Source organism: Perognathus longimembris, chromosome 22, assembly GCF_023159225.1.
Source record: "Perognathus longimembris pacificus isolate PPM17 chromosome 22, ASM2315922v1, whole genome shotgun sequence".
In the NCBI taxonomy this organism is placed as follows: Eukaryota; Metazoa; Chordata; class Mammalia; order Rodentia; family Heteromyidae; genus Perognathus; species Perognathus longimembris.
In genome coordinates this window covers 5,641,662-5,664,575 of record NC_063182.1, presented here as the reverse complement: position 1 = coordinate 5,664,575, position 22,914 = coordinate 5,641,662, and the positions used below count along the sequence as shown (strand labels likewise).

Sequence of the window (22,914 nt, the reverse complement as noted above, 5' to 3'; positions counted from 1 at the left end):
TTCCCTCTGCACGAGGGAAGCTTGTATGAGGCTAATTTGAATGATTAGCCTAATCTGCAGGAAGGCTGCACATGGAATTAAGTTAAGCATGTTGTACTGAGCAGACTTTTCTGTCAGGCCACTTAAAGGTACCTTGGTTGGTTTTATACCCTTAACAGAAGCTGAGGGCTCAGAAAGGATCATTGGCTTTTATAATTTCCTTAAGCAAAAGCTTTTTTTTGGTAAATTTGGCAAGGGCCTCAGAGGGTTTTCACTATATATACCATGTGTGGGATGTCTTTTTTTAACCCCAGTACAAACATTGCCAGGGTTTTGTTCTGGTAGTGATTGATGTCTCCCCCCCCCCCCCCAAGGGAAATGGCTCAAGTGGAAGTTTGATAGGCACTGGGCTTGTGAAAATGGCAGGTCTGTGCTTGCGTTGTAAGAGGCCAGATACACTACAGAGATAGGACAGCTCCAAGTTCTTTCCATCTTTTCTGAGGCTACCTCTCTAAAGTCGGTCTGTGTTGTGAGGTTGATTGGTAGAATGGATTGTTGACTCTGATCTGTGAGCAGCCATGATGAAGCCACAGGGAGATTTGGCAGAGGGGTGGGAACCTGATGTTGGCTCTGATCCTGACTTTCTTCTGGTCCTCCTGATGCAAGTAGATTCCCATGTGTCAAGTGAAGATAGCAGGCCTTACCGTATGGCTGGAGGAAGGAGATGTAGGACTAGAATTTATTAAAATCAGTGTAACTAAATATTAACTTCTGGAGCATATCATTGCTTGATATTATAAATGAGTATTCACTGTTTTGACTTTATGTCCATTTGTGTTGTGCAAGAGTCTCAGGACCAGATTTACTCACTGCTATATTCATTGAACAATTAAGAAGGACAGCATCTAGGAAAGCAAGATACATTTCAGTAATTCCTTTTTTCCCCCTTCTTTTTCTTGGTAGATTTGTCTTCAGCAAAGCGGAAGTTTGCAGACTCCTTAAATGAATTTAAATTTCAGTGCATAGGAGATGCAGAGACAGATGACGAGATGTGTATAGGTAAGTCATCATTTTGTAGAGTACAAAAATGTACCCTTGTTCCAGCTACCAGTATCCAAGCAGGGCTTGGGACAGGAGGCCTGGTCCACCGTGGTGGCAGAGAGACAGAGATACGGACTTCTCTGAACTTGTCCTCATTTTCTGGAATCATCTTACCCTCTCATTGAAGGAGAAAGCTGGAAGCTTTTGCACTGGGGCTCTATTCTCTACTTTCCTTTACTGTTTTCCTTCTGACTGGTTTTGTAATGTTTTCCCCTTCAAGCACAGCAGCAAGAACTGAAGGCACAAGTTAATGCAGACAGATGAAATGACAATGAAACCATAGGTTGCAAAATGATTGCTCATGGGTTGAGATCAGAATGCAGGCATGGTTTATTTGTGTCTCAGTTTTTAAAAAATCAAATTGCCATGTAAGTTGTTATCTATTTGAAATACTGGTTTTTAATCTTCTCAGAAGAGTCTGAGAATCCAGTTTAGGTTCAATGTTCTGGCCTGGTCACAATTGATTGGAGCCGTGTAGCTGCCACTGTGGGTGGGTGGGGAGAGTATCTCACTGCCCAGCTCCCTTGGTCCCTACGCCTCCTTTTGCTTCCGTAGTCCAAGGCTGTTCATCCCCATGGTGCAGTGCTTCACTCTGTTGCCTGTTTTCCTCCCTATGCAGTCCTCAGCACGGGAAGATTGTCTGGGTAAACACACCTTTCCTTTACCAAGTCTCGTTAATTAACTTTTTCCTTTCTGTGGTGGTCCTAGAGTTTGAATTCAGCTTCGCATTTACTAGGTCAGTGCTTCCTGATGAACCATGCCCCTAGCCCTTGTCAGTATACTTTATTCTTACATTGGACATTTTGGTTGAATCCATTAAGGAAGAAAGGGCTGATGCTAGCCCAGTGTTAGAGCAATTATGGTTAGCATGCGTTCAGTCTCCAACAGCTCTCTTATCCCCCAAAAAGAATTGAAAAGATTATAGTGAATTAATTCTCTCTTCCCATGCTTATTGAGTCCTTGTCCCCATGCTGAATGCTAGAATATGGAGATGGGAAAAGACAACTTGGGCAGATGTGGGGGCAGTGAAAACACATCCTTGTAGCTTGTGATGGATAGATGCTTCTCCTGGCATTGCCTAGGTATCTGTGTATCTTCAGGAGCACCACCCTCAGGGATGTTGCCTTTATGAATGACTGGCAAATAAATCCATGTGCCATGCTGCCAGTTGAGTTCTATTATTGAGTGGCTTCAGGACTCTACTCAACCAGATGCCAGAGATATGGCTGTTGATGCCAGTGGCACTATTTTTTTATTTTAATGTCAGAGAAAAGGTTAGGTTCTGACGCAACCTCACAACTAAAGGTTGAGTAGGTTCAATCTTGGACAGGAAATCCTTCAACTCCTAACTGAACTCTGTCCCTTGCAGCCTGAGGCCTGGGCACCTGCCAGTATCTACCAGTCCTGGGAATGCTCAGAAACAGGCAGGTCTCGTCCTTGAAGAAATACTTCCTCAGCTAGCATGCCAAGATGCAATTAACCTGCATTTGTAGGTCCTCCTATCTTTAATGATTAATGATGAAATGATAAGAGGGGCCTTAGGAAACAATTGGCTTAACGCTGTGTGTACAAGGAATTTAATTCCATAGCTTAACAGTGCAGCTGGAAAGGCTCTCTGGTCTCATTGCTTTCCTTCCACCTCATGGTGCCTTTCTGTCTTCCAGCAAGGTCTTTGCAGGAGTTTGCCACTGTCCTCAGGAATCTTGAAGATGAACGGATCCGGATGGTGAGTAAGATTAGGCTGCTTTTGATCTTAGGCATATTGTAATAAGGTGATAAATCAGAGAAGGCACATTTTGAAGGATCGAATCTTGGAGTCATTTTTAAAATGCTAGCAGTCTACAGGCAGCCAGTTGTTACAAAGGCCTGAAGCCTGCAAATACACTTAACACTCTAAGAAAACAAGCCAGAGAGGAAAGAAAGAGCAAAAACAATACCAACAAATTGATTCAACTTCCATGGAGAGCTGAATTGGGACACCATGGTGACAAGCCAGGACACAAGACAGGAACTTGGAGAATATGTGGCTTGTCTGTGCCTAAATAGGGTCAGGACAGGGGGCAGGGTCACAGGAAGCTCCCAGTCCCCGCCACTGGACTGATAGGTTCAAGAACCTATAGGTCAAGTGCCCACCCATCTCCAGGGATTCAGGCACATCCATCACCTGGAGGTGGGACTTCCCTTCCCCCAGGATGAAGATGAGATGCCAGATCCTATCATTCACTATGTGACTAATGTGGTACCGTCCAGACCTGACTTCCCTACTTCACCATGAACACTGAGGGAGCAAGGGATTTGTTGTCAAAAGAGCCTGGGTCTTGACAGTCTAATGTATTGAACTATGAGGCAAGTTTTGAATATGAAGAGTAGAAGCCTTTTGTAAATGCTAAAGGGTTTTGATGTGCCATTTTCCTAAAGATTCACTTCGGTTGCCTAGCAAGCATGAGGTCCTGAGTAAAACCCACAGTGTCAGAGGGATATTGTCTTGAAAGAGATACTCTGCAAAGTAAAAAAAATGCTGGTCTCTAAGTTCCTAAGAGATGCTTTCCAAGTAGCTTTTAAAATGCCCAAACAAGCTGAGCATAGTGAGTCACATCTGTGATCTCAGCTACTTGACAGGCAGACATCAGGAGAACTACAGTTCAAAGCCAGTCCAGGCACAAAGCTAGTAAGACCCCATCTTAGCTAATAGCTGGGCATAGTGGTATGTGTATCAGTCATCCCAACTATGCAGGAAGCCTAATTAGGAGGATTTTACCCATCCAGTCCCAGGAAAGAAAAAACACAAGACGACTCCCAAATCACTAAAGCCAAAAGGGCTGGGGGAGTTGTTCAACTTGTAGAACATCTGCCTAGCAAGGGTGAAGCTCTGAGTTCAATCCCGAGTAGCACCCCTTCTCTGAAAAAAGAAGGAAAAGAAAAGAAAACTAAAAACCGAAAGTTTTCTCTTTCTTTAGCAGCAACCAATAGTGTAAGCACTAAGTTGAGCAAAACATTGTATACGAGGTACTTTCAATGCACCTTTCATCTTGACTCTGAGAGGGGTATCTATACTATCTCCTCTTTCAGATGAAGATATGGAGGTATGCCAGGGTTTCGTCCCATGGTTCATAAGTGATACAGTCTAGATTCAAATCCAAATTGGAATTATACCAAAAAATGTATTCTTTAAACTTCAAATGAAGTCGAAGCCTCCCTGCCCTGAGAGGAAGAGACGCTGTTTCTCCTGATAGCTCCCTGCTGGAGGCTGGAAGTAGAATCAGGAGGGTGGTGGCAGCCACTGAGGCAGGATTGGTGGTGGGTGGAGGGAGGGAGGCATTGTGTGTTTGTGCACGTGCTTGTGCCTGAGAAAGGGAAATGGTTCTTTTGATTCTGATTCTTGGCTGAGTCAGATTTGGGGGTGGAGGGTGGGGAGTAGTGAGAGAATCACCATGAGCACCCTGCAGGCCCTGGCAATCTTGCTATGGCCCGTGGTAAGGGAACAATGACCAGATTATACTTTCCAGCTTGCCTCTGCAATTTCATTATTAATGTCAGTGAATGGAGTTTCAGCTGTCTGCATCTGAGTATCTGGCCACCGCCAGCCCCTTCTCATCCCTCCTCCTCCTGGAACAGCTTCATCATCAGTTCAGCTCAGCTCAGTAAAGCTGCGTTGTCTTTGGGGATGTATTTTCTTTTTCTGGGATGTATTTTCTTTTTCTTTTTGGTAGCACCGGGATTTGAACTCAGAGCCCTGCCTGTGCTTGCTAGGCTGGCACTCTACCACTTGAGCCATGCCTGCAGCTCTGAATTATTTATTTATTGCCAGTCCTGGGGCTTGGACTCAGGGCCTGAGCACTGTCCCTGGCTTCTTTTTGCTCAAGGCTAGCACTCTACCACTTGAGCCACACCACCACGTCTGGTTGTTTTCTGCGTATGTGGTGCTGGGGAATTGAACCCAGGGCTTCATGTATACGAGGCAAGCACTCTTGCCACTAGGCCATATTCCCAGCCCCCAGCTCTGAATTTTTGCTTGTTATTTTCAAGATAGGGTCTTGGGTCCCATACTAGGCACACGGACAAACCATTTTCTACCTACTTTAGGCTTGTTATCATTGCCGAGATCTCAAGTGCACACCACTGTGTTCAGTCTTCTTCTGTGGAGATGGAATCTCATGGGGTTTTCTGCCCAGACTGGTCTGGCCGGGATCCTCTCAATATCAGCCTCTCATGTAGCTTGGGATGATAAGCATGCACTGCTGTGCCCATCTGTTGGTTTACAAGGGACTTCATGAACTTTTCTGCTTAGGTGGCCCTGGACTCAACCATAGTCCCCCAATGGAGCATTCTTAGCACTAGGGGTGACAGATGTGAGCCACCAATGCCCTGCTTGTCCTTTCTGTTTTCTGAAGATTAAGTTATCCTTCTGACTCTGCATTTACTACATTGTATCTTGATAATCACTGCATGTGTTGGTGCCCATAGTAGATGTGAGTTCCTGAAGGGCAGAGAATGGTCTCTGTGTCTCAAACATCAAGCACAATGCTTGGAATTGAGTAGAAGTTACAGTCATAGAATCCTAGATTGAGAGGGACCTTATTCCTCTCCTCGTACAATCTCTCATTGGACAGATAGGATAATATATGTTTGTCATGGCTGAGAGCAGCCAGTAGTGGGACTGAGAAAAGGCTTGTGCGGCCTGCTTTCCATGTGAGCATTTGAGTGTTTTGTGTGTTGAAATTTTGTTTAGTTATTTAGGCCCATCCAAATAATTATAGGGATTTAAAAATATAGATGTCTGGGAGCAAGTCCAGAGACTGATTCACTTGGTCTGAGGTATGGCCTGGATATTAGAATTGTAAAAACTCCTCTGGTGATTGTGAATGTGCAGATAATGTTGACCCTGACTTAAGGGCTTGCCAAACCTTTGTGAACTTTTGACACTTGGAGATGATTTGTGAATGGCCTTTTTAAAAAAAAATTACATGTTTTATTTGGAAATGTTTGTACCAGAACAATGAAACTAAATTTTAGAGACAATGGATATCATTAGTTTAGTTACCAAAGCTTATTATAGAAGGGAGATATGGAAGTTATTTACATGATGAAAGACCCCAGGACTTCCATGGAATGGGCAGCGTCACACAATGCCATTTCAGTGATGTATTCACTCTACGTACTTCCCAAGAATGTCACCATCTCTCAGTAAGAAATACTCCTTGTCACCTAGAACTGCTTCGGCGCCTTCTTATTCCGGGAGAAGAACTTTATCACCCACTCTCACACTAACTGGCTGAATCTCTCCACCCTTTCCTTTAGAGCCCGACCCCACGGCCACCACCATGGCTTGCAGTACTTTTCCTTGAGACTTTTCTGGAAGGATAATGCCTCCTTTGGTTACAGTTTCGGCTGCACTCCTTGGTCAAACAGAGGAAGAAACTTACTCAGTACTTGTCCTGCCATGACTCTTGTGGTCGCTACTCGGACTCTGCTCTCACGCCTGTGCTGCAAGGAGAGCTGTGAATACTCTTAAGCAAGTGATCCAATAGAGTGACACTAAGCAAACAATAAAGACTAAGTGCAATACCATTCCTGCTTTCCAGTGTTACTCTTTGGAAGTGGTCTCAAAATTGAGAAAAGACAAATAGGAGTCCATTTGAAGGCCTTTCATTCTTTCTCAGTTATCTAGTCGGTTCTTTACTGTGTCTAAGGCTTCTGGCATTTACTGTGTTGCTTTTACTCAGAACATGCATGTGATTGAGGAAAAAATACTGCTTTCTTGCAATGAGATTGTCGAAATAATTAGTGGAGCAAAGAGTGAGCAATGAGTAAAGATTGTAAAATACTGTGCTGTTGTAGAAAAGACCATAAAATCTTAGAGCAGGAACAATTCAGCCTACTCATTTTATGGATGAGAAAATAAGAGCCCAGAGAGGTTAAATGTTTTGCCCATGGCCACACAGTTGGCAGCCAATCAAGAAATCATTCATTCATTCATTCCTTTAGTCATTCAAAAGAGTTTTGAGTATTCCTTTGTTTCAGCCCTCATCTGAGCTTTGGGGAGAATGGTGGATGAGTATATTTATGTGTGTGTGCACACACATGTGCCAGAAAACTTCACCCAGCATTTTTACTCTGCAAAAAGCACTGATCCAGGACTGCTAGCCTTTAAGAGGGAACCTAGAGGGGGTCCTTGGGACCCTGCCTGTGTCTAGCTCTCAAGGGCACAAGACAAAGGGCTGTCAGCAAGAATGGAGGCGATATAATGGTAAATGATCTCCTGTCTGGAGGTCATACGAGAGAGGGAGACAGAGAGGTAGAGACAGGGAGAGAGAGAGAAGGGCGGGTAATGGAGATTGCTATAAGACAAGGAAAGTTGCCTTTCTAGAGGAGATAGCTGGGAGGTTTATGGCAGAGAAGGACTTGGTGAGCGGGGCAGGAGAGCAGGTAGGGCCCCCTGGAGCAGAGGTGAGAGAAGGACTTGGTGGACGGAACAGGACGAGCAGAGAGTCTCTGGAGTGGAGGTAGAGAAGGACTTGGGTGTAGAGGACCTTGTACCCCTCACTGTTCCGTTGGAGAATTGTTTAAATCAGTAAGAGTACATGATAGTAAGGCCAGATTTTGGTAGACAAACAAGTCAGTTTTCCTTGACTGTATTTCAGTCAGCCCGAGAGTCTTAAAATTAGACTGCGGCAAGCCAATGGGATGTCTCTGCGAGACAACTGGGAACATTTGATAGGACTACAGAGTCTGTTCCACTTCTTCAGGCATCCCAGAGGCTTTGGGAAGGCAAACGGATGGATTCCAATAATTAGGAGAGGGCATCCCCAAAGGTCCTAATTAAAGTGTGTCAGGGGATCAGCTAAGTGTGAGAGGCTCTTGGAGTCTTTGAGGACTTCACAGACAGGAAGGGAGGGATTCCTGGAGTCCCCAGGTTCGTGTCCCGGTGCCTCTGCATGGACCAGGCTGGTTACCTTGTCCTGAAGGCTTTTGGACGGTGGGTGGAGTCGGTCAAACTAGGAGAAGCCTCCTGCCTAGAGGTCCAGAGAGTCAGGGGACAGGGTGAGGGACAGAAAATAGGGAGAGATAAGTCCTTTTCTGGACTTATGCAGGGGTCAATAATACCTCAGACCACATGGGTGGCCATCCGTCATGCACCGCTTATGTCGGCAAAAGCCACGAGGTTGTTTCAGCCGGCTGTTTAGCCAAAAGTAAGCTCAGAGGGCTCTGAGCTCCCAATGGAGAAAGGCCTGGGAAAGAGAAGGTAGAAGGCTCGATGAGAGGCGGCCGGCCAGGAGGTGGATGGAGGGAACCCTGTTACTCCTGGTTCTTTTCCTCTGCCAGGTTTTTGGCACCATATGTTGGGAAAATGGAGGAGAATGGAAAAGGAATAGGCCAGACTTGATCATCATCAACAGGGGCTCTCGTCCCCTGGGAACTAAGGGTGGTGTCCTTGGCCAGGCCCAGATTGACATGGGGTCAAACCTGCCCATGAGCACCTGTTGTCTTGCTTGACCTGGGGGGAATAAGGCAGGAATCAGTCCTTCACAGTTGAGAGGTAGCTAGCGAATGGGAGGCACAGATGTCCTATATCCAGTTTACTACCGTAGTTTAATACTTCAGGCTTGAAGAATGTTCATGTTAACAGATAGCCAAAGATGCTTTGTTTTTTAATCTACTCACTGTTGACCAACTTTACCTACAAACTGGTTGATGTCACCGGAAGCTTGAAACTTAGACCCTCCTGTGACACCAATACCACAATCAATGTTAATGAAAAATCCATGTGTGGTGGCACATACTTGTAATCCCAGTACTCTAGAGACTAAGGTGAGAGGATCTTGAATGTGAGGTCAGCCTAGGTTACAGAGAGAGTTTGAGGCCAGCCTGGGCCATGTAGGTAGTCTATCTTACAGAGCAATAGCAATAAATTACACGGAGCACTATCACGATTTCAACTGATGAACAGATTTTGTTTTAATCTGCTATTTGTACCATCCAGGCGTTTGTGATTCAGGTAATATTGCTTACTGAAACGTCTATTCTGGAGGATCGTTTTGTGATACAGCTGCTGGGATTCTTTACTGATCCTGCTTTTTCTCCCTTGGTTTTCTTCACCAGATTGAGAATGCAGGTGAGGTGCTCATCACTCCCTTGGAGAAGTTTCGAAAGGAGCAGATTGGGGCTGCCAAGGTGAGAAATGAACCCACTGTCCTCGAATTTAGGGTGGAGGTCTGGAAATGCATCTTCCTTAGGGCCTTATGAATTTGGAGGTCTAGAGAAACTTTTGGGCAGATAAGCCAAGAACCCAGCATCTCTGGTCTTTCTTTGCAGGTAGCTGAAGTGTGACCATCTGAGCAGCCCCTCTGATACTGGGGTGTTTTAATTGTTGTGTAGGCTTATAAATCACCCAAAGATAGAGCCTGTGTACTTGGACAGTTGACTTCAGTGGGCAGAGTATATAACTTGTGGAATTGTGTATAATGAGGAGATTTGGGGCTCAGCCTCTTGTCCAGAGTTGTGCATCCGTTGGTGTACTCAGCTTTAGCCCATTTTGCTGTGTGGACATTGGCCTTTTTATGACAGATCATTACATGTACAAGAGAAACTGAAAACCCCAAGGTGTGTGGAAAATTTCCTGTGGGCAACTAGCCTAAAATAATGTATGTTCCACAATGGAGGTGAAGCCCACATCCGCAAGCTGGCTATAGCCCAGAGGTCACTTATCACTGATCTGACCTAATGTGTTACTAGAAAGAAATCTTATTCATATTTAAAAGACAGCTTCTGGGGTGTTGTGCCCTGTGATAAATCACTGAGAAATCGAGTCTGTTTGACCTTCAGTAGAGTGTTAGAGGCCACCTGCCGGGAAGATGTTTTCCTTGGAGTCAGTGAAAGCAAAAGGCTTTCCCACATTTCTTGTTTTTCTGGAGTGAATTCAACCGCAGTCCCTTGTGCCACCTGCTGGGCATTTCAGACAATGCCATCTGCTTGGTGTGGATTTTACTCCCTTGTGAAATGCCCTTGAAAAGTGGTTCATGTAGCAAGCTTGAGGGCCTTGCTTGACCTCCTGCCTTTCTTCCTTTCTTTCCTTCCTCTTTTCCTTCATCATCTTTTCTCCTCCTTCCCTTTCTCTCCTTTTCCTCCTTCTTTCCTTTCCTGTACCCCTCTTTTCCTTGCTCCCCTTCTTCCTTTTACTCCTCCTTTTCCACTCTTTTTCTCCCATTAACTCTTCTCTCCCCTTTCACACCTGATTTCTAGAAATATGATAACTGAAGAAGATAATTTTTTGTGAGGATCTTTCAGAAAGATGATTGGTTCTAGTTTGAAGAAAAAATTTTCACCTAGTTTTTTTTTTTTTTTTTTTTAACCAACACATTCGTACCAATTTCAGTTTGCATTTTCTGAGAAGTGGAAGCTCATTGGTTTTTGTGTTAGAGATTATGGAATGTGTGATTGGAAGAAAATCTTATTGCACTAGCATTTAGTCCAGGAGACCGAACTGTCTATGATGGCCAAGAAGTTTTCTGTGAGCTTTCTTCGGCTTGTTGGCCTGGTTGAGGAGCAGGGCCATGCGTTTGTGCTCTGCTGTTCCGGAACTAACGTAACAGTGGCTTCTCAGGCTGTAAAGAGCCTGGAGTCAGACCTGCCTGTTGAGTCATCTTTCCTGTTGTTACTTCTTCTGAGCACATTGCCTCTCACTTGGCCTCATCTCCTGCCTTGTTTCGTGGTTGCTGGAGTCTGCTCAGGAGATGCCTAGTCTGAGAGGTCTTCCTCTGGCTTCAATACTAGTCACAAGAGCACACTTTTCTGGGAGCTTTGGAAGTGTGGCTTTCTTCCTTGGGCTGTTTTTTCATTTGCTTCTGTATGTTGTAGAAGTGGTGTACACAAGTAGTAGTTTAAGTAAAAGTCAGATTTGTAGAAATGGATTCACTTCAACTAAAAGTATATGTGCTTATTCTTCCCAGTCTTAGGGCTTAGAATCTTGCTGTGAAGCAGATAGATTCAGAAGCTTGGCAAGGTTGCACATGATGGCTTCTTGACTCAGTCTTTGCCACAAAGCATTTTCACTTTCCAGAAAGCTCTACCCTTGTCCTGTCAGGGGTCTAGGTCTTAGTTCATATCTCTTCCCCTTTTGTGAGGCCTTTCCTGGGAACTTTAACTGATGACTCTTTGTGACCACATATTTCCTTTGTAGCACTTAGAATTGTCCGTAATCATATTGCTTACTTGTTTATTATTTAATTGTGTTTCTCCTTCTACTAGAACTTTTCCATGATGAGGGCAGGTATCATAACTGTTCCATATTTCCAGAACCTGAAGTAGAGCCTAACACAGAGTAATTGCTCATTATGAATTTGTGAAATTACTACAGATAGCTCTGAGCTTCCTTTTTTTGGTTGGAAAATTGGTTTGTTCTTATAGGCCTGATAGTTGCACAAAAATATCTTCTGTGGGCTCCATGTGAGTGAAAAGTAGGAATGATGCCTGGGATTAGGACCTGGGAACATATGTAGTGGTCTAGGGTCCACCATCACCCCTGCAGTGTGGAGGAGACTGGAGCCACATCTCTAGCACGGTGTAGTGAGCTTGGGCGTGGGAGTGGAGTTAGCCTGGGCTCAAATCTCAGCTCTGTCAATCTCTGTAACGTTTTGCAAGTTAACCTGCTTATGTCTGAGTCTTTTTACCTGTAACATGGGGAATAAAATAGAACCTCAATAACTCAAGCGATGGGGAACAGGGACTAATATATATGTTATTGTAATGTCTTTTTATTTTTTAAAATGATTTTTTGTCGGGCTGGGGATATGACCTAGTGGCTAGAGTGCTTGCCTCGTATACATGAGGCCCTAGGTTCGATTCCCCAGCACCACATATACAGAAAATGGCCAGAAGTGGCGCTGTGGCTCAAGTGGCAGAGTGCTAGCCTTGAGCAAGAAGAAGCCAGGGACAGTGCTCAGGCCCTGAGTCCAAGGCCCAGGACTGGCAAAAAAAAAAAAAAAAAAAGATTTTTTGTCAGTCATGGCCCTTGAACTCAGGGTCTGGCCACTCTCCCTGAGCTCTTTTTTGCTCAAGGCTAGTGCTCTACCACTTTGAGCCACAGTGCCACTTCCTGGTGGTTAATTGGATATAAGAGTCTCGTGGACTTTCCTGCCTGGGCTGGCTTTGAACTGTGATCCTCAGATCTCAGCCTCCTGAGTAGCTAAGACTATAGGTGTGAGCCACCAGTGCCTGGTTTTCTGTTCATTTAGAAGGTAATAAGTTAGCATAATAAAAATTTCTCAGAGGGAGGATCAAATGATCAGAATCCTATTTCCTAACTGAAGTGTTTTCACTTAGGTTTATACCCATCTAATCTTTGTAGGTAGATATATTACATAGGCTGATCAAGTTTGTAGCATGGCATTGATAGTTTTCCTTCTATCATGATCATTGAACTATTGGAGATTCTGTGCTTTCATTCTTATAAATCCTAGCCTCAGGCAAGGACATTGCTTCTGTGTTTTTTTTTTTTTTTTTTTTTTTTTTTGGTGTGTGTGTGTGGTTTTCTTTTTGCTGGCATCAGTGGTGTATCATGAACACATTTGTGAAGAGACTGTTGGTTTTCAATTATTTCTCAATATGGAGAAATAACTTTGGGCAGTACTGCCCAATATATGATATTAAGGCCTCAAAGGAAGATGTGGTCTGTATGTGCAGGGGTGCTATTTGGACACCTAAGGCTGGCTTTAGTTTAGTCTAGCTACAGAGGACTCAGACCAAGGGTAGCCCCTCCTTCCTCAGCACTAGCTTCGTAGTAAACTTCCCCCCTTTCTGTAGCTGAGAATATCTGTTGTGTGGTAGAAATCAGAAATTTAGGTCTCACAGTGGAAAATCTTTCTTTTCTTTTTCTTTCTTTTGTGGTGCTGGGAATCGAATCCAGGGTCTGGTGCGTGCTAAGCAAGTGCTCTACCACTGAGCCATTCCCCTCTACCCAAGTGAACTTCTGAGAAGGTGGAGCCTTGGCTTTGTCACTATTAAATATGGGTATTCACCTTGTCTGGTGTTGTGCTGGTGCCTGTAATAGACACTTGGCTATGACCAGGTGGTCACAGTTGAAAGTGGTGGTGTTTGAAAAGTAGGAGCCACCATATTTGTATGCTGAGGGAATCACGAGGCCGGGAAGAGGAGCAGAGAAGTGGAGAGACTGCTTTATCTCTGCAATTTGTTACTCTTTTTCTTCTTCTTTTTTTTTCCCCAGGAAGCCAAAAAGAAGTATGACAAAGAGACAGAGAAGTATTGTGGCATCTTAGAAAAACACTTGAATTTATCTTCCAAAAAGAAGGAATCTCAGCTCCAAGAGGTAGGAACCTTGCCAACTACCCTGAACAATGTGTTCATTTTCCATGTGGTGCTGTGGATATATCTTGGTCCTTCTCTCCCTGGGAATGTCAGAGTTGGAAGAAAACTTGGAATCAGGAACTTGAATCTGATACCCACCGGCTGAAGCCTTCATTGTCTTTGGGTCATCTCATACCACTGGTTCTTTGTGGACATACAGCCTGCCAGGGTCAAGGAAGTACGCTACTGCTTAGGCCACTGTCGCCCAGGTGGTCACCGCTCATTGCTACACTGTCTCTCTTAATATCAAGCTGAGATTTGCCTTCCTTTTCTCTTACTTTAGGCCTCACTGCAGTACTCTGTTAACTCACCTTGTGATTTTTGGCCTTGTAACTTACAGGGCTAGCATCTGGAACATAGTGCTCCTCTTTTCTAATATAAACTTTTTGATTATCCCATTCTTGTTTTTGCTTTTCCATTTTAAACAGTGTTTTGCTGTCATACATATATTTTGTGCTTTAGTAATCTTGTTTCAAGAAGACATTCTTAACAGTGCATTGTGGTGCATGGCTATAATTCCACATTCACGAGGCAAAGGCAGGATAATAGAAAACTTGATAGCATCTTGGCTACACAGGGAAATCTGATTTCAAAAATCCAAAGGGGATATAGCTCAGTGTTAGAGTACTTGTCCAACATATACAAAGGCCTTGGGTTCCATCCCCAGAAAAAAAAAATCTGGCTTTGAGTTAGCAGAGGTTCTTTTTGAACCTAGTTCACTTATAAAGAGATCAGCTTTTCAGTATTGGACCACAACCATTTTTACGTAGTTCTTGGAGCTTTACATGGTGAGGGAGGTTGTTTCTGGGGAGCAGTTTCCTACTGGAACTCCAAATTTAACTTCATGAATGCTGTCTTGTTTACCTTTTTACAATCTGACCTTTTTCATGAGGTGTGCTAAGGAAGATTCGACTTTCGGGCGAGTCTCCTTTTTAATGTTGTTTCTTTAGAGCATGTGTCATGCCAGTACTGTCAAATGGAAGCTCATGTGAAGACAGTTTGAGCCACAGGCTACCAGAGAAGGTACCTGAGAGCTGGTGGAGCCCAGTGTCTGTCCAGTTGGTTTCTTACACATCTCCACATAGGCATGTGAAGTCCTTTTCAGAAGTCCTTGCTTTGAAATGGCTGTTTAACCTAACTCTTTGAGGTTGGGGCAGTGTAGCTAAGTAAGGCTTAGTGTTTGATCCCCAGCCCCACAGAAAATGCGAACCAAACAAAACACCCCCACAAAAATCCACTTCTTTGAACAATGATAAGGAACCCACTGACCATGAAGTTATGAGTATTATAAGAAGCATTGACCCCTACTGATAAATATGTAATTTCACTTCCGCCATGATAGCCTCACTTTCTGGTTCTCCTTTAGTTGATATGAGCGTTTGGCAACCTATTGACCTATTAAAGGAGTACCTTTGGGGCCAGAGCTATCATTGGGTAGATCTGTCTACCTCTGCTGTTTCTCCATGGTTAGAATGATCATGTGTCATGAATTGTGTGTTCAGAGCTGAACAGGTATGCAGGTATACAAGTGAATGAATGTGCTAGTGCCTGTCCATGTTGGGTCCACAGTGCAGTTGTTCAGTAAGTAGGTGTTCCCCAGAAACTGCTGCTGACTTGGTCTGGGTTGCTGAAGAAAGTACCTTGCCTCAAGATGTATTGCAGTGGGTCATCTGCGACAAGTTACTCAGGTTCTCACCCTTAATCTCTTTACATACGAGAAGGTGAATTGTAGTTGCTGCACAAGTACATACCACCCCGTAACTGGCTGCTTCTCTCTGTCCCCTGAACTCACATTGGATAGCACTGTTCCTGTTCTTGAGGTTGTATAGCTCCGGGGACATTTTTCAGTTAAACCCCTTTACTCCTGGTTTTCATGTACATATAACCCTTCTAAGATCTCTTGAGGGTAGGAGTGGGCTATTGATTTTTTTTTTCAAATCTTGGTGTGTTCAAGTCAGTTTTCAAGCGTTGCATTCAGTTATCTCTGAGCTGAACTATAGGTAATAAAAGCCTAATTAATAATGCTAACATACTAGTACCAACAACAATAACCAGCAGATGTTTGTCAAGTGCGTATAATTTATGTCTCAGATACTATGTTTAGCACTTTACATCCAATCTGCTAGGATCTTCAAAATTACCCGGGGAGGTATGGATGTGAGGAAACCATTTTACATACGAGGAAACTGAGGCTTTGAGATGTTCAGCAGCTCTCCAGGAGCTAACGAATCCTAGCAAGCCCAATTTGTTGTTCTCATGAAGGGTCTTGAGTCTCTGGGCCCTACCAGCCATTCATATTCTGTACCATGTTCTGCCTGGAGAGAGGGAGGGATCTGGTGATTATCCACTGGAACCTTCTTGAATTACACCGGAAGGTTCTGAGCTCTTTTCTTCACAGAGGCCAAGTGATTCAGCTCAAGGTGTTCCAGCTATTTAGCCATGATTTTCTTTACAGTAATTTAAAAATCAGCGTTGACAAACATCTGGCCCATCTTTGATGAAGGCTGCTACTTCTGATTGTCTACAATTGTTCCTTGATTGTAAAGCTCGGAACAAAATGCTTTTCAATTTGAGCCTGTACCTAAATCCTTGGAGGTGGAAATTACAGAGCAGCAGTGTGTGATGACACTGCCATCTAGTGGATGATTTAAAAAGTCATCATATTCTTTAGTGGCTAAGAAGTTTGCCTCAAAAGCATTATTTTATATTCCACCAGTACTCATTGGATTACTTTTATGAAAGTCTATTCAGGATATGGGGGGGGGGGTGAAATGTTTGCTATAGTCCTGGAGAATATCATAAGAAATACAGAATGTTGATGAGCCCTGTAATACCAAAAGGTTTAATGTCTAAATAACAGGTATTTGTCTTGAGTGGCTTATCGATTTTTATTACTAAAATAATTGTTAAAAAAAATTGTGGCTGAGTATTTACAAAGAAAATGGGTTTGTTTAGCCTACGGTTTTGGAGGCTGGAAGATCCAGCTTTAGTGAACATCCATTTCCCTTGCTGTATCATAGATTTTTTTTTCTCTGCTTATTATTCTCAGTAAGTAATGATGTATTTTTCTTTTATATTCCATTGTGTTTGTAGGCAGACAGCCAAGTGGATCTTGTCCGGCAGCACTTCTATGAGGTATCCCTGGAATATGTCTTCAAGGTGCAAGAAGTTCAAGAGAGAAAGATGTTTGAGTTTGTGGAGCCTGTGAGTAGCTTTTCGGGAATTAATGGTGTGCCTGTCCCTTCATTCCAGTTACCTTGTAGATTACAGAGGGCTCTGTACACAGTGCCCTCGCACTGGGCTTTCTGCTCACACCCAGTGTTTGTCAGTCTGGCTTCTTTGGATTCATCCCAGCAGCTGCTCCAGGAGCCCTGAGCATTACAGGGGCTCAGTGATGGAGACAGAGCTCTCAGCCTCTGCCGCTCACCGCCTTTGCTGCACTATGTGGTTTCTAGGAAGGCAGGGTGTAAGAGGGCTTGCAAAGAGGGAAGCATTCTCAGTTTCCTAGGAAATAGTGATTACAGCCTAATTTTTCTACTTTTCCCCACTCCTCCTTTCTCATATAATTCAAATGTAGTAGTAGTCTAGGAAATATCAGGGTGTACATGTTTTTTCCCCTCTTTGTGCCTCATTTTACCCCATTCAGTAAGCTAAGTCCCATGGTAGATTATGAGAGTGGCGCAGGGATTTTTCTGAGTGGACCATGACAGAATATGGGGAAAAGTCAGACTGTAAGCCACCCCAGCTTGGTTGTGGTTTCAATCCTGACGTCTTTCAGTTCTGCCCTGCTGTGATGCCGGGGTACAGAGCAGAATTCACAGTAGGAAGAAGTCATGGAAACACCAAAGTCATATGAGCCTTCGTTTAGAACTCTTGCCAACCTTTGATTATTCAGCCAACATGAAAACTTCTGTCATTACAGCTACTGGCCTTCCTGCAAGGGCTTTTCACTTTCTATCACCATGGTTATGAACTGGCCAAGGATTTTGGCGACTTCAAGACACAGTTGACCATCAGCATACAAAATGTGAGTAGGCTTAAGGACAGGCTTCCTTTCTCCGGTCAAGGGAAAGAAAAACAAAATTCTGGTTAGGGTGCCTTATAGCTCACCTGTGTGGGTTGGAGCTAGGTGGGAAGGATGAGTCCTTCTTGGATTCAGAAGGCAGCGGGGAGAAGGCATGGCGAGGGCGCTTGGTGGTTGGGGCTCAGACTCTCATCCTCTCCATCATTTCAGAGCACTATTTCTATTTTCGGAAATGCTGTTGATGATGTTTTAAATCGGCCGTACGGGAGTCAGGATTTCCTTTGTCAGTTGAAAGCCAGCCTCAGCCCAGCCTCGCCCAGCCTCCCTTCGGTGCATCCTAGAGTGTACGTCCGAGGGATGGAGCATGACACAGCTTCTGGCTGCAGCTCCTACAGAGGTGGCAGGAAATCCAGTCAGTGTGGTTCACCCCTTGTCTTCTCTCACAGTGGTAAACTCAGGACCATTGGGCACTCAGAATCTTACATAGGATAGTTTGGTAGCAGCTGCTGGGGTCAAGCCATCTTCTCTGTGGGATTGGCCACATTGGTCTTGGTGTTTTCTCTGAGCAGGGTTGGGAGACACTGACAGCGAGGACCCTGGGAAGGTGTGGGGTAGCCTCGCTCAGTGGCCGGACTCATTGGAAGGAGGCTTGGGGCTAGGTAGATGTTAGGGGCATAGGCTGCCCTGGACAAAGGGGTGTCTTAGTGTACCGCCGAGTGTTATGCCGTGCCCAGCTTTTTCATCACCAACTCCTCTTTGAGGAGAGACCTATGATCCATCAGCGAGCCACATTTCTTGCAGCTGGAGAAGTGAGAAGCACAGTCTTGAAGATGGGCAGGCCTTGGCCCACGAGTCACATGACCCTAAGCTCATCTTGATCTCTATAAGCCTGGGGATTTGCATCGTGTATAAGTTTTCTTGATGATTTGGTCATGAGAGTTTGAAAGTCATTTAGGTATACTATTGTAAGGTCCAGGTATACTTATGAGAGAATATTTGCCTACTTTGTAGGGAGTTGAATGTCCTTTATTTGGTTTTTGATTGAAGGATACTATTAGGTTGATCTTCAGAACTGTTAGAGATTTCTTTTCTTTAATTTGAGTCAAATTCCTTTCATGCTAGACAAGAAATCGCTTTGAAGGCACTAGGTCAGAAGTGGAATCACTGATGAAAAAGATGAAGGAGAACCCTCTGGATCACAAGACCATCAGTCCTTACACCATGGAGGGCTACCTGTACGTGCAAGAGAAACGTAAGTGCTCTGCCTGCCAGTGGCCACCGTGCGGGATCTCAGAAGAGGGAGAGTGCACCGGGCAGTCCTGGTCTTCCTGGGAGAGTGATAGTCATTCTGTGGAGAAGGTTTCAAAGGGAAAAGGATGTTCACAGCATCTTGTGTACCTCTTTGTGCCTTGTAATTGCTCCAGACCCTAGAATTCCCTTAGGCTTTGTGGTTGCTCCATTTTCCCTAGTGGCTCTTCTGTACTCTTCAGCATCTTTTGCTCTTCTAATGGCCGTGTACACCCTGCCCTGGGCATTGCAGCTTTGAAAAGATCTTCTTTGCTACAAGATCTTGTATGGAAAACAGTTGTGACTCGGACCCTTTCTTCAATTTGAACCCTCTTTTCCATGGCTTGGACTCTAGAGTCCCTTTCTTCAACTCATTTAATTCCAGCATTGAATATTATGGAAAGTGCAAGGAGAAGCTCATTTTGAGAGCCAGGAAGAAACCCTAAGGTTTTTTTTTTTTTTTTGGCCAGTCCTGGGGCTTGGACTCAGGGCCTGAGCACTGTCCCTGGCTTCTTTTTGCTCAAGGCTAGTACTCTGCCACTTGAGCCACAGCGCCACTTCTGGCCGTTTTCTGTATATGTGGTGCTGGGGAATTGAACCCAGGGCCTCATGTATACCAGGCAAGCACTCTTGCCACTAGGCCATATCCCCAGCCCTGCACCCTAAGGTTTTGAGGTCATCTTGAAATTACAGACCTTCAGCATTGTAAAGATATAGTTCAGTTTCTGCTCATAATATTAATGTTATCCACTACAAGTATAAAATCAATATGGCTTTTCTTATACTTATTACATGATGCCATTTGGTTCAAACACTTCCCATGAGCTCAACATTAATATGTTGATTGTAATTAGACCTACTATTCAATTCTCTAAATACAGAAGCGCAGGGCATTTCATTAGGATACAGGTTTTTAAAAGAAATTACTTATTTATTGTCAAAGTGATGTACAGAGGGGTTACAGTTACATACATTAGGCCATGGGTACATTTCTTGTACTGTTTGTTACCTCCTCTCTTATTCCCTCCTCCCTCCTCCCCCTTTCCCTCTCCCCACATGAGTTGTTCAGTTGGTTTACACCAAATGGTTTTGGAAGTATTGCTTTTGGAGTTGTTTATTTTTTTATCCTTTGTCCCTCGATTTTGATATTCCCTTTCCCTTCCCTAGTTCTAATACCAGTATATACAGTATCCAGGGTACTCAGATGAGATGCAGTGATAGCTCAGGTACAACCACAGGAAGGGGATACAAGAGGATCATTAGCAAAAGAAGCTACGGTTTCACATGGCATATTGAAAGTAATTACAACAGTGATATAACACAGCTTTTTTATGTCAGGTTTTTGGAGCCTACTGTTTTTGAATAGTTTCAGACTTTACATTAAAGTTGCAAGAGTAGTAAAAGGATCAACTATACAAAGTGGACTCAGATTCCCCACATTATAACATTTCATTTCACTTATTTATTTAATTTTTTGTGATATATACACACATGCATGTGCATAGACATTCACATACATTTTTTTCTGAACCATTAAGAGAGGGTTGTATATTTATATTCCTGTAGATCAATGAGTTGGTTATTTTCCCCTCTTCTGAAACAGAATCTCAACATGTAGCACAGATTGACCTTGAACTTGGAATCACTTTCATCTCAGCCTTCTTGAAGGCTGGGATTTCAGGGATATGCCATTGTACCCAGCTACGCAGTGAATATTTCTTGCTTTTCTTTTCTTTCACTTTTTGCTGGGCCTGGGCCTGGGCCTGGGCACTGTCCTTCAGCTCCTTTTGCTTAAGGCGAGCATTCTACCACTTGAGCCACAGCATTACTTCTGGCTTTTTCTCTGATTAGTTGGAGATAAGAGTCTCATGGACTTTCCTGTTCAGGCTGACTTAGAACCATGATCCTCAGGTCAGCCTCCTGAGTAGCTAGGGTCACAGGCATGAGCCACTGGCGCCCAGCCTCAGTGAATATTTCTAAAGATAAGGATAAAACCATACCCAGGAAAATTACTATTGATACAATATTTAAACTACATATCATGTTTCAGTTTTGCCAGTTGTCCTGGTAGTGCCCTTACGCAACATATTGTTTTCTCCATTATAGATATTCATGCTGCCTGGCTTTAGCCTCTGCTAATCTAGAATAGGTTCTTAGTTTTCCTTTGTCTTTTATAACATTGACACTTTCTTTTTTTGCCAGTCTTGAGGCTTGAACCCAGGGCCTGAGCACTGTCCCTGGCTTCTTTTTGTCCAAGGCCAGCACTCTACCCCTTGAGCCACAGCGCTACTTACGGCTTTTTCTGTTTATGTGGTGCTGAGGAATCGAACCCAAGGCTTTGTGTGTGCTAGGCAGGCACTCTACTGCTAAGCCACATTCTTATTCCCAAGATTGACACTTTCGAAGAACATAGTCCAGTTCTTTCATAGATGTTTCTTTCTTTTTGTTTTTTTACATTGCAATATGCTGTTTATATTTTTTAAGTTTTTATTATAAAACTGATGTACAGAGAGGTTACAGTTTCACACGTTAGGCATTGGATACATTTCTTGTACTGTTTGTTATCTTGTCCCTCATACCCCCCTCCCCCCTCCCCCTGTCCCCCCCTGAGGTGTTCAGTTCACTTACACCAAACAGTTTTGCAAGTATTGCTTTTGTTGTTGTTTCTCGTATTTTACCCTGTGTCTCTCAATTTTGGTATTCCCTTTGAATTTCCTAATTCTAATACCATTACACACTGTTTCCCATACACTCAGATTCATAGATGTTTCTTTAACACAGATTTGTCTGATGTTTCTCTGTGGTTAGATTTGGGTTATATATCTCTATCTTAATCTCATCTGTGTATTCTTTCCTGGGGCCATGCCATGTCTAGCAGCTATGCTAGGATGATTTTTAAAAAAATATCAGTCCGTCATGGTCTCTAATACTTCATTGCTAATACATATGCTTTTCCAGTATGCCAACATTATTTTTCCTTTTAATTAAGTAGCAAATCTGTGGAAGATGCCTCAAAATCCTGTCCATAGCCTCTTCTTCTTGGACACTTTGCCCTCTGTACATGTGGTGTTTACTGATGGTCCTGGCCTGGATGAGGTTTTCTGTGCCATGGCTACAAAATGATTTCCCAGCAACGTCTCTCCCTCCATATTCCCTAGCTGCCATTCAAAGGGCTGTAAAGAAGCATTTGCACAGCTCTTCCCTCCTCCATCTTTTCCTTTCTATCCATCCATCATCTGTTATCCATCTGTCCATCCTTCTATATTGCCACTGTCAATATAAACTTAGGATTCACATTTTACTCAGTAATCTATCCATTAGGTCTTGATGCTCAAATTTTCTAAGGTAAAGCATTTGCTGGGAATTTCCTGCTACCAAACCCCCAGAATACATTTGAGCGGTTAGTATTTTCAACTGTTTTCTTTACTCCAATGTAAATACTTATATCTTGCTTTTAAAGCTAATTAAATGACAATAACACTTGCAGTTGGCAGCTGTGCCATACTGTTAATAATTATTAAATGGCTGCTGATTCTCTGTTCATATCTTTAACAACAACAACAAAAACTTGGACCATTCTGCTTGTGATCTCTAACCATTGATTGAAGTCCTTGAAGGCTAATTATACCTTTTTCCTCTAATAATACTTTGATGTTCAAAATAAAGTAAGTGGTCAGGCACTGAGTAAAATCAAAGACCCTGTTAAACCTCAAGTCTGTGCTACCTTCCTTTTTCTAAGAGATAATTTTGAGAGACAGACTGCTTAGATTGTATCCATTGTGCATCTCTTCTTTGAGGTTTCCTTGTCCGCTTTTCACATCTTTTTTATTTGTATTAAAGTAAAAACTGGGGATTTGGAAGTAGGTCTGTGCGCAGAGTCAGCAAGCAGCTGTGTAGGAAGTGTGATGTCATCATCCAGGTGGGAACAGTGGCAAGGAGCCTTTCTGTGTTCTTGCCTCAGTCATCATACTCCTGCCAAGGGAGAGAACGGAAACCTCAAACAGAGATTGATGATGGGAACATGAATTAATTTCCCCAGGGAACCTCCACTTCCCTTATATTTTAAGATTCACTGGACATAGCATTAGTGGGAAATAATGTTCTTGGGTCTCTAGGGGAAACCTTGGTTCGGTTCCATTTCCAGCCTGTGCCATGTGACATCT

At 43.6% G+C, this 22,914-nt stretch overlaps 1 protein-coding gene and 1 pseudogene across 1 annotated transcript in view; one reads left to right on the top strand and one right to left on the bottom strand.

Annotated features, from left to right (window-relative positions):
* Positions 1-22,914, top strand: part of Arhgap26 (Rho GTPase activating protein 26) — a 395,353-nt gene that overhangs the window by 106,298 nt on the left and 266,141 nt on the right. The window contains exons 2-8 of the mRNA XM_048331455.1: positions 943-1,038; positions 2,745-2,806; positions 9,181-9,252; positions 13,301-13,402; positions 16,534-16,644; positions 17,363-17,467; positions 18,587-18,716. Of these exons, the coding sequence (XP_048187412.1) occupies positions 943-1,038; positions 2,745-2,806; positions 9,181-9,252; positions 13,301-13,402; positions 16,534-16,644; positions 17,363-17,467; positions 18,587-18,716 (678 nt within the window). The remainder of the gene's footprint in view (positions 1-942; positions 1,039-2,744; positions 2,807-9,180; positions 9,253-13,300; positions 13,403-16,533; positions 16,645-17,362; positions 17,468-18,586; positions 18,717-22,914) is intronic.
* Positions 6,227-7,201, bottom strand: LOC125340051 (annotated as a pseudogene).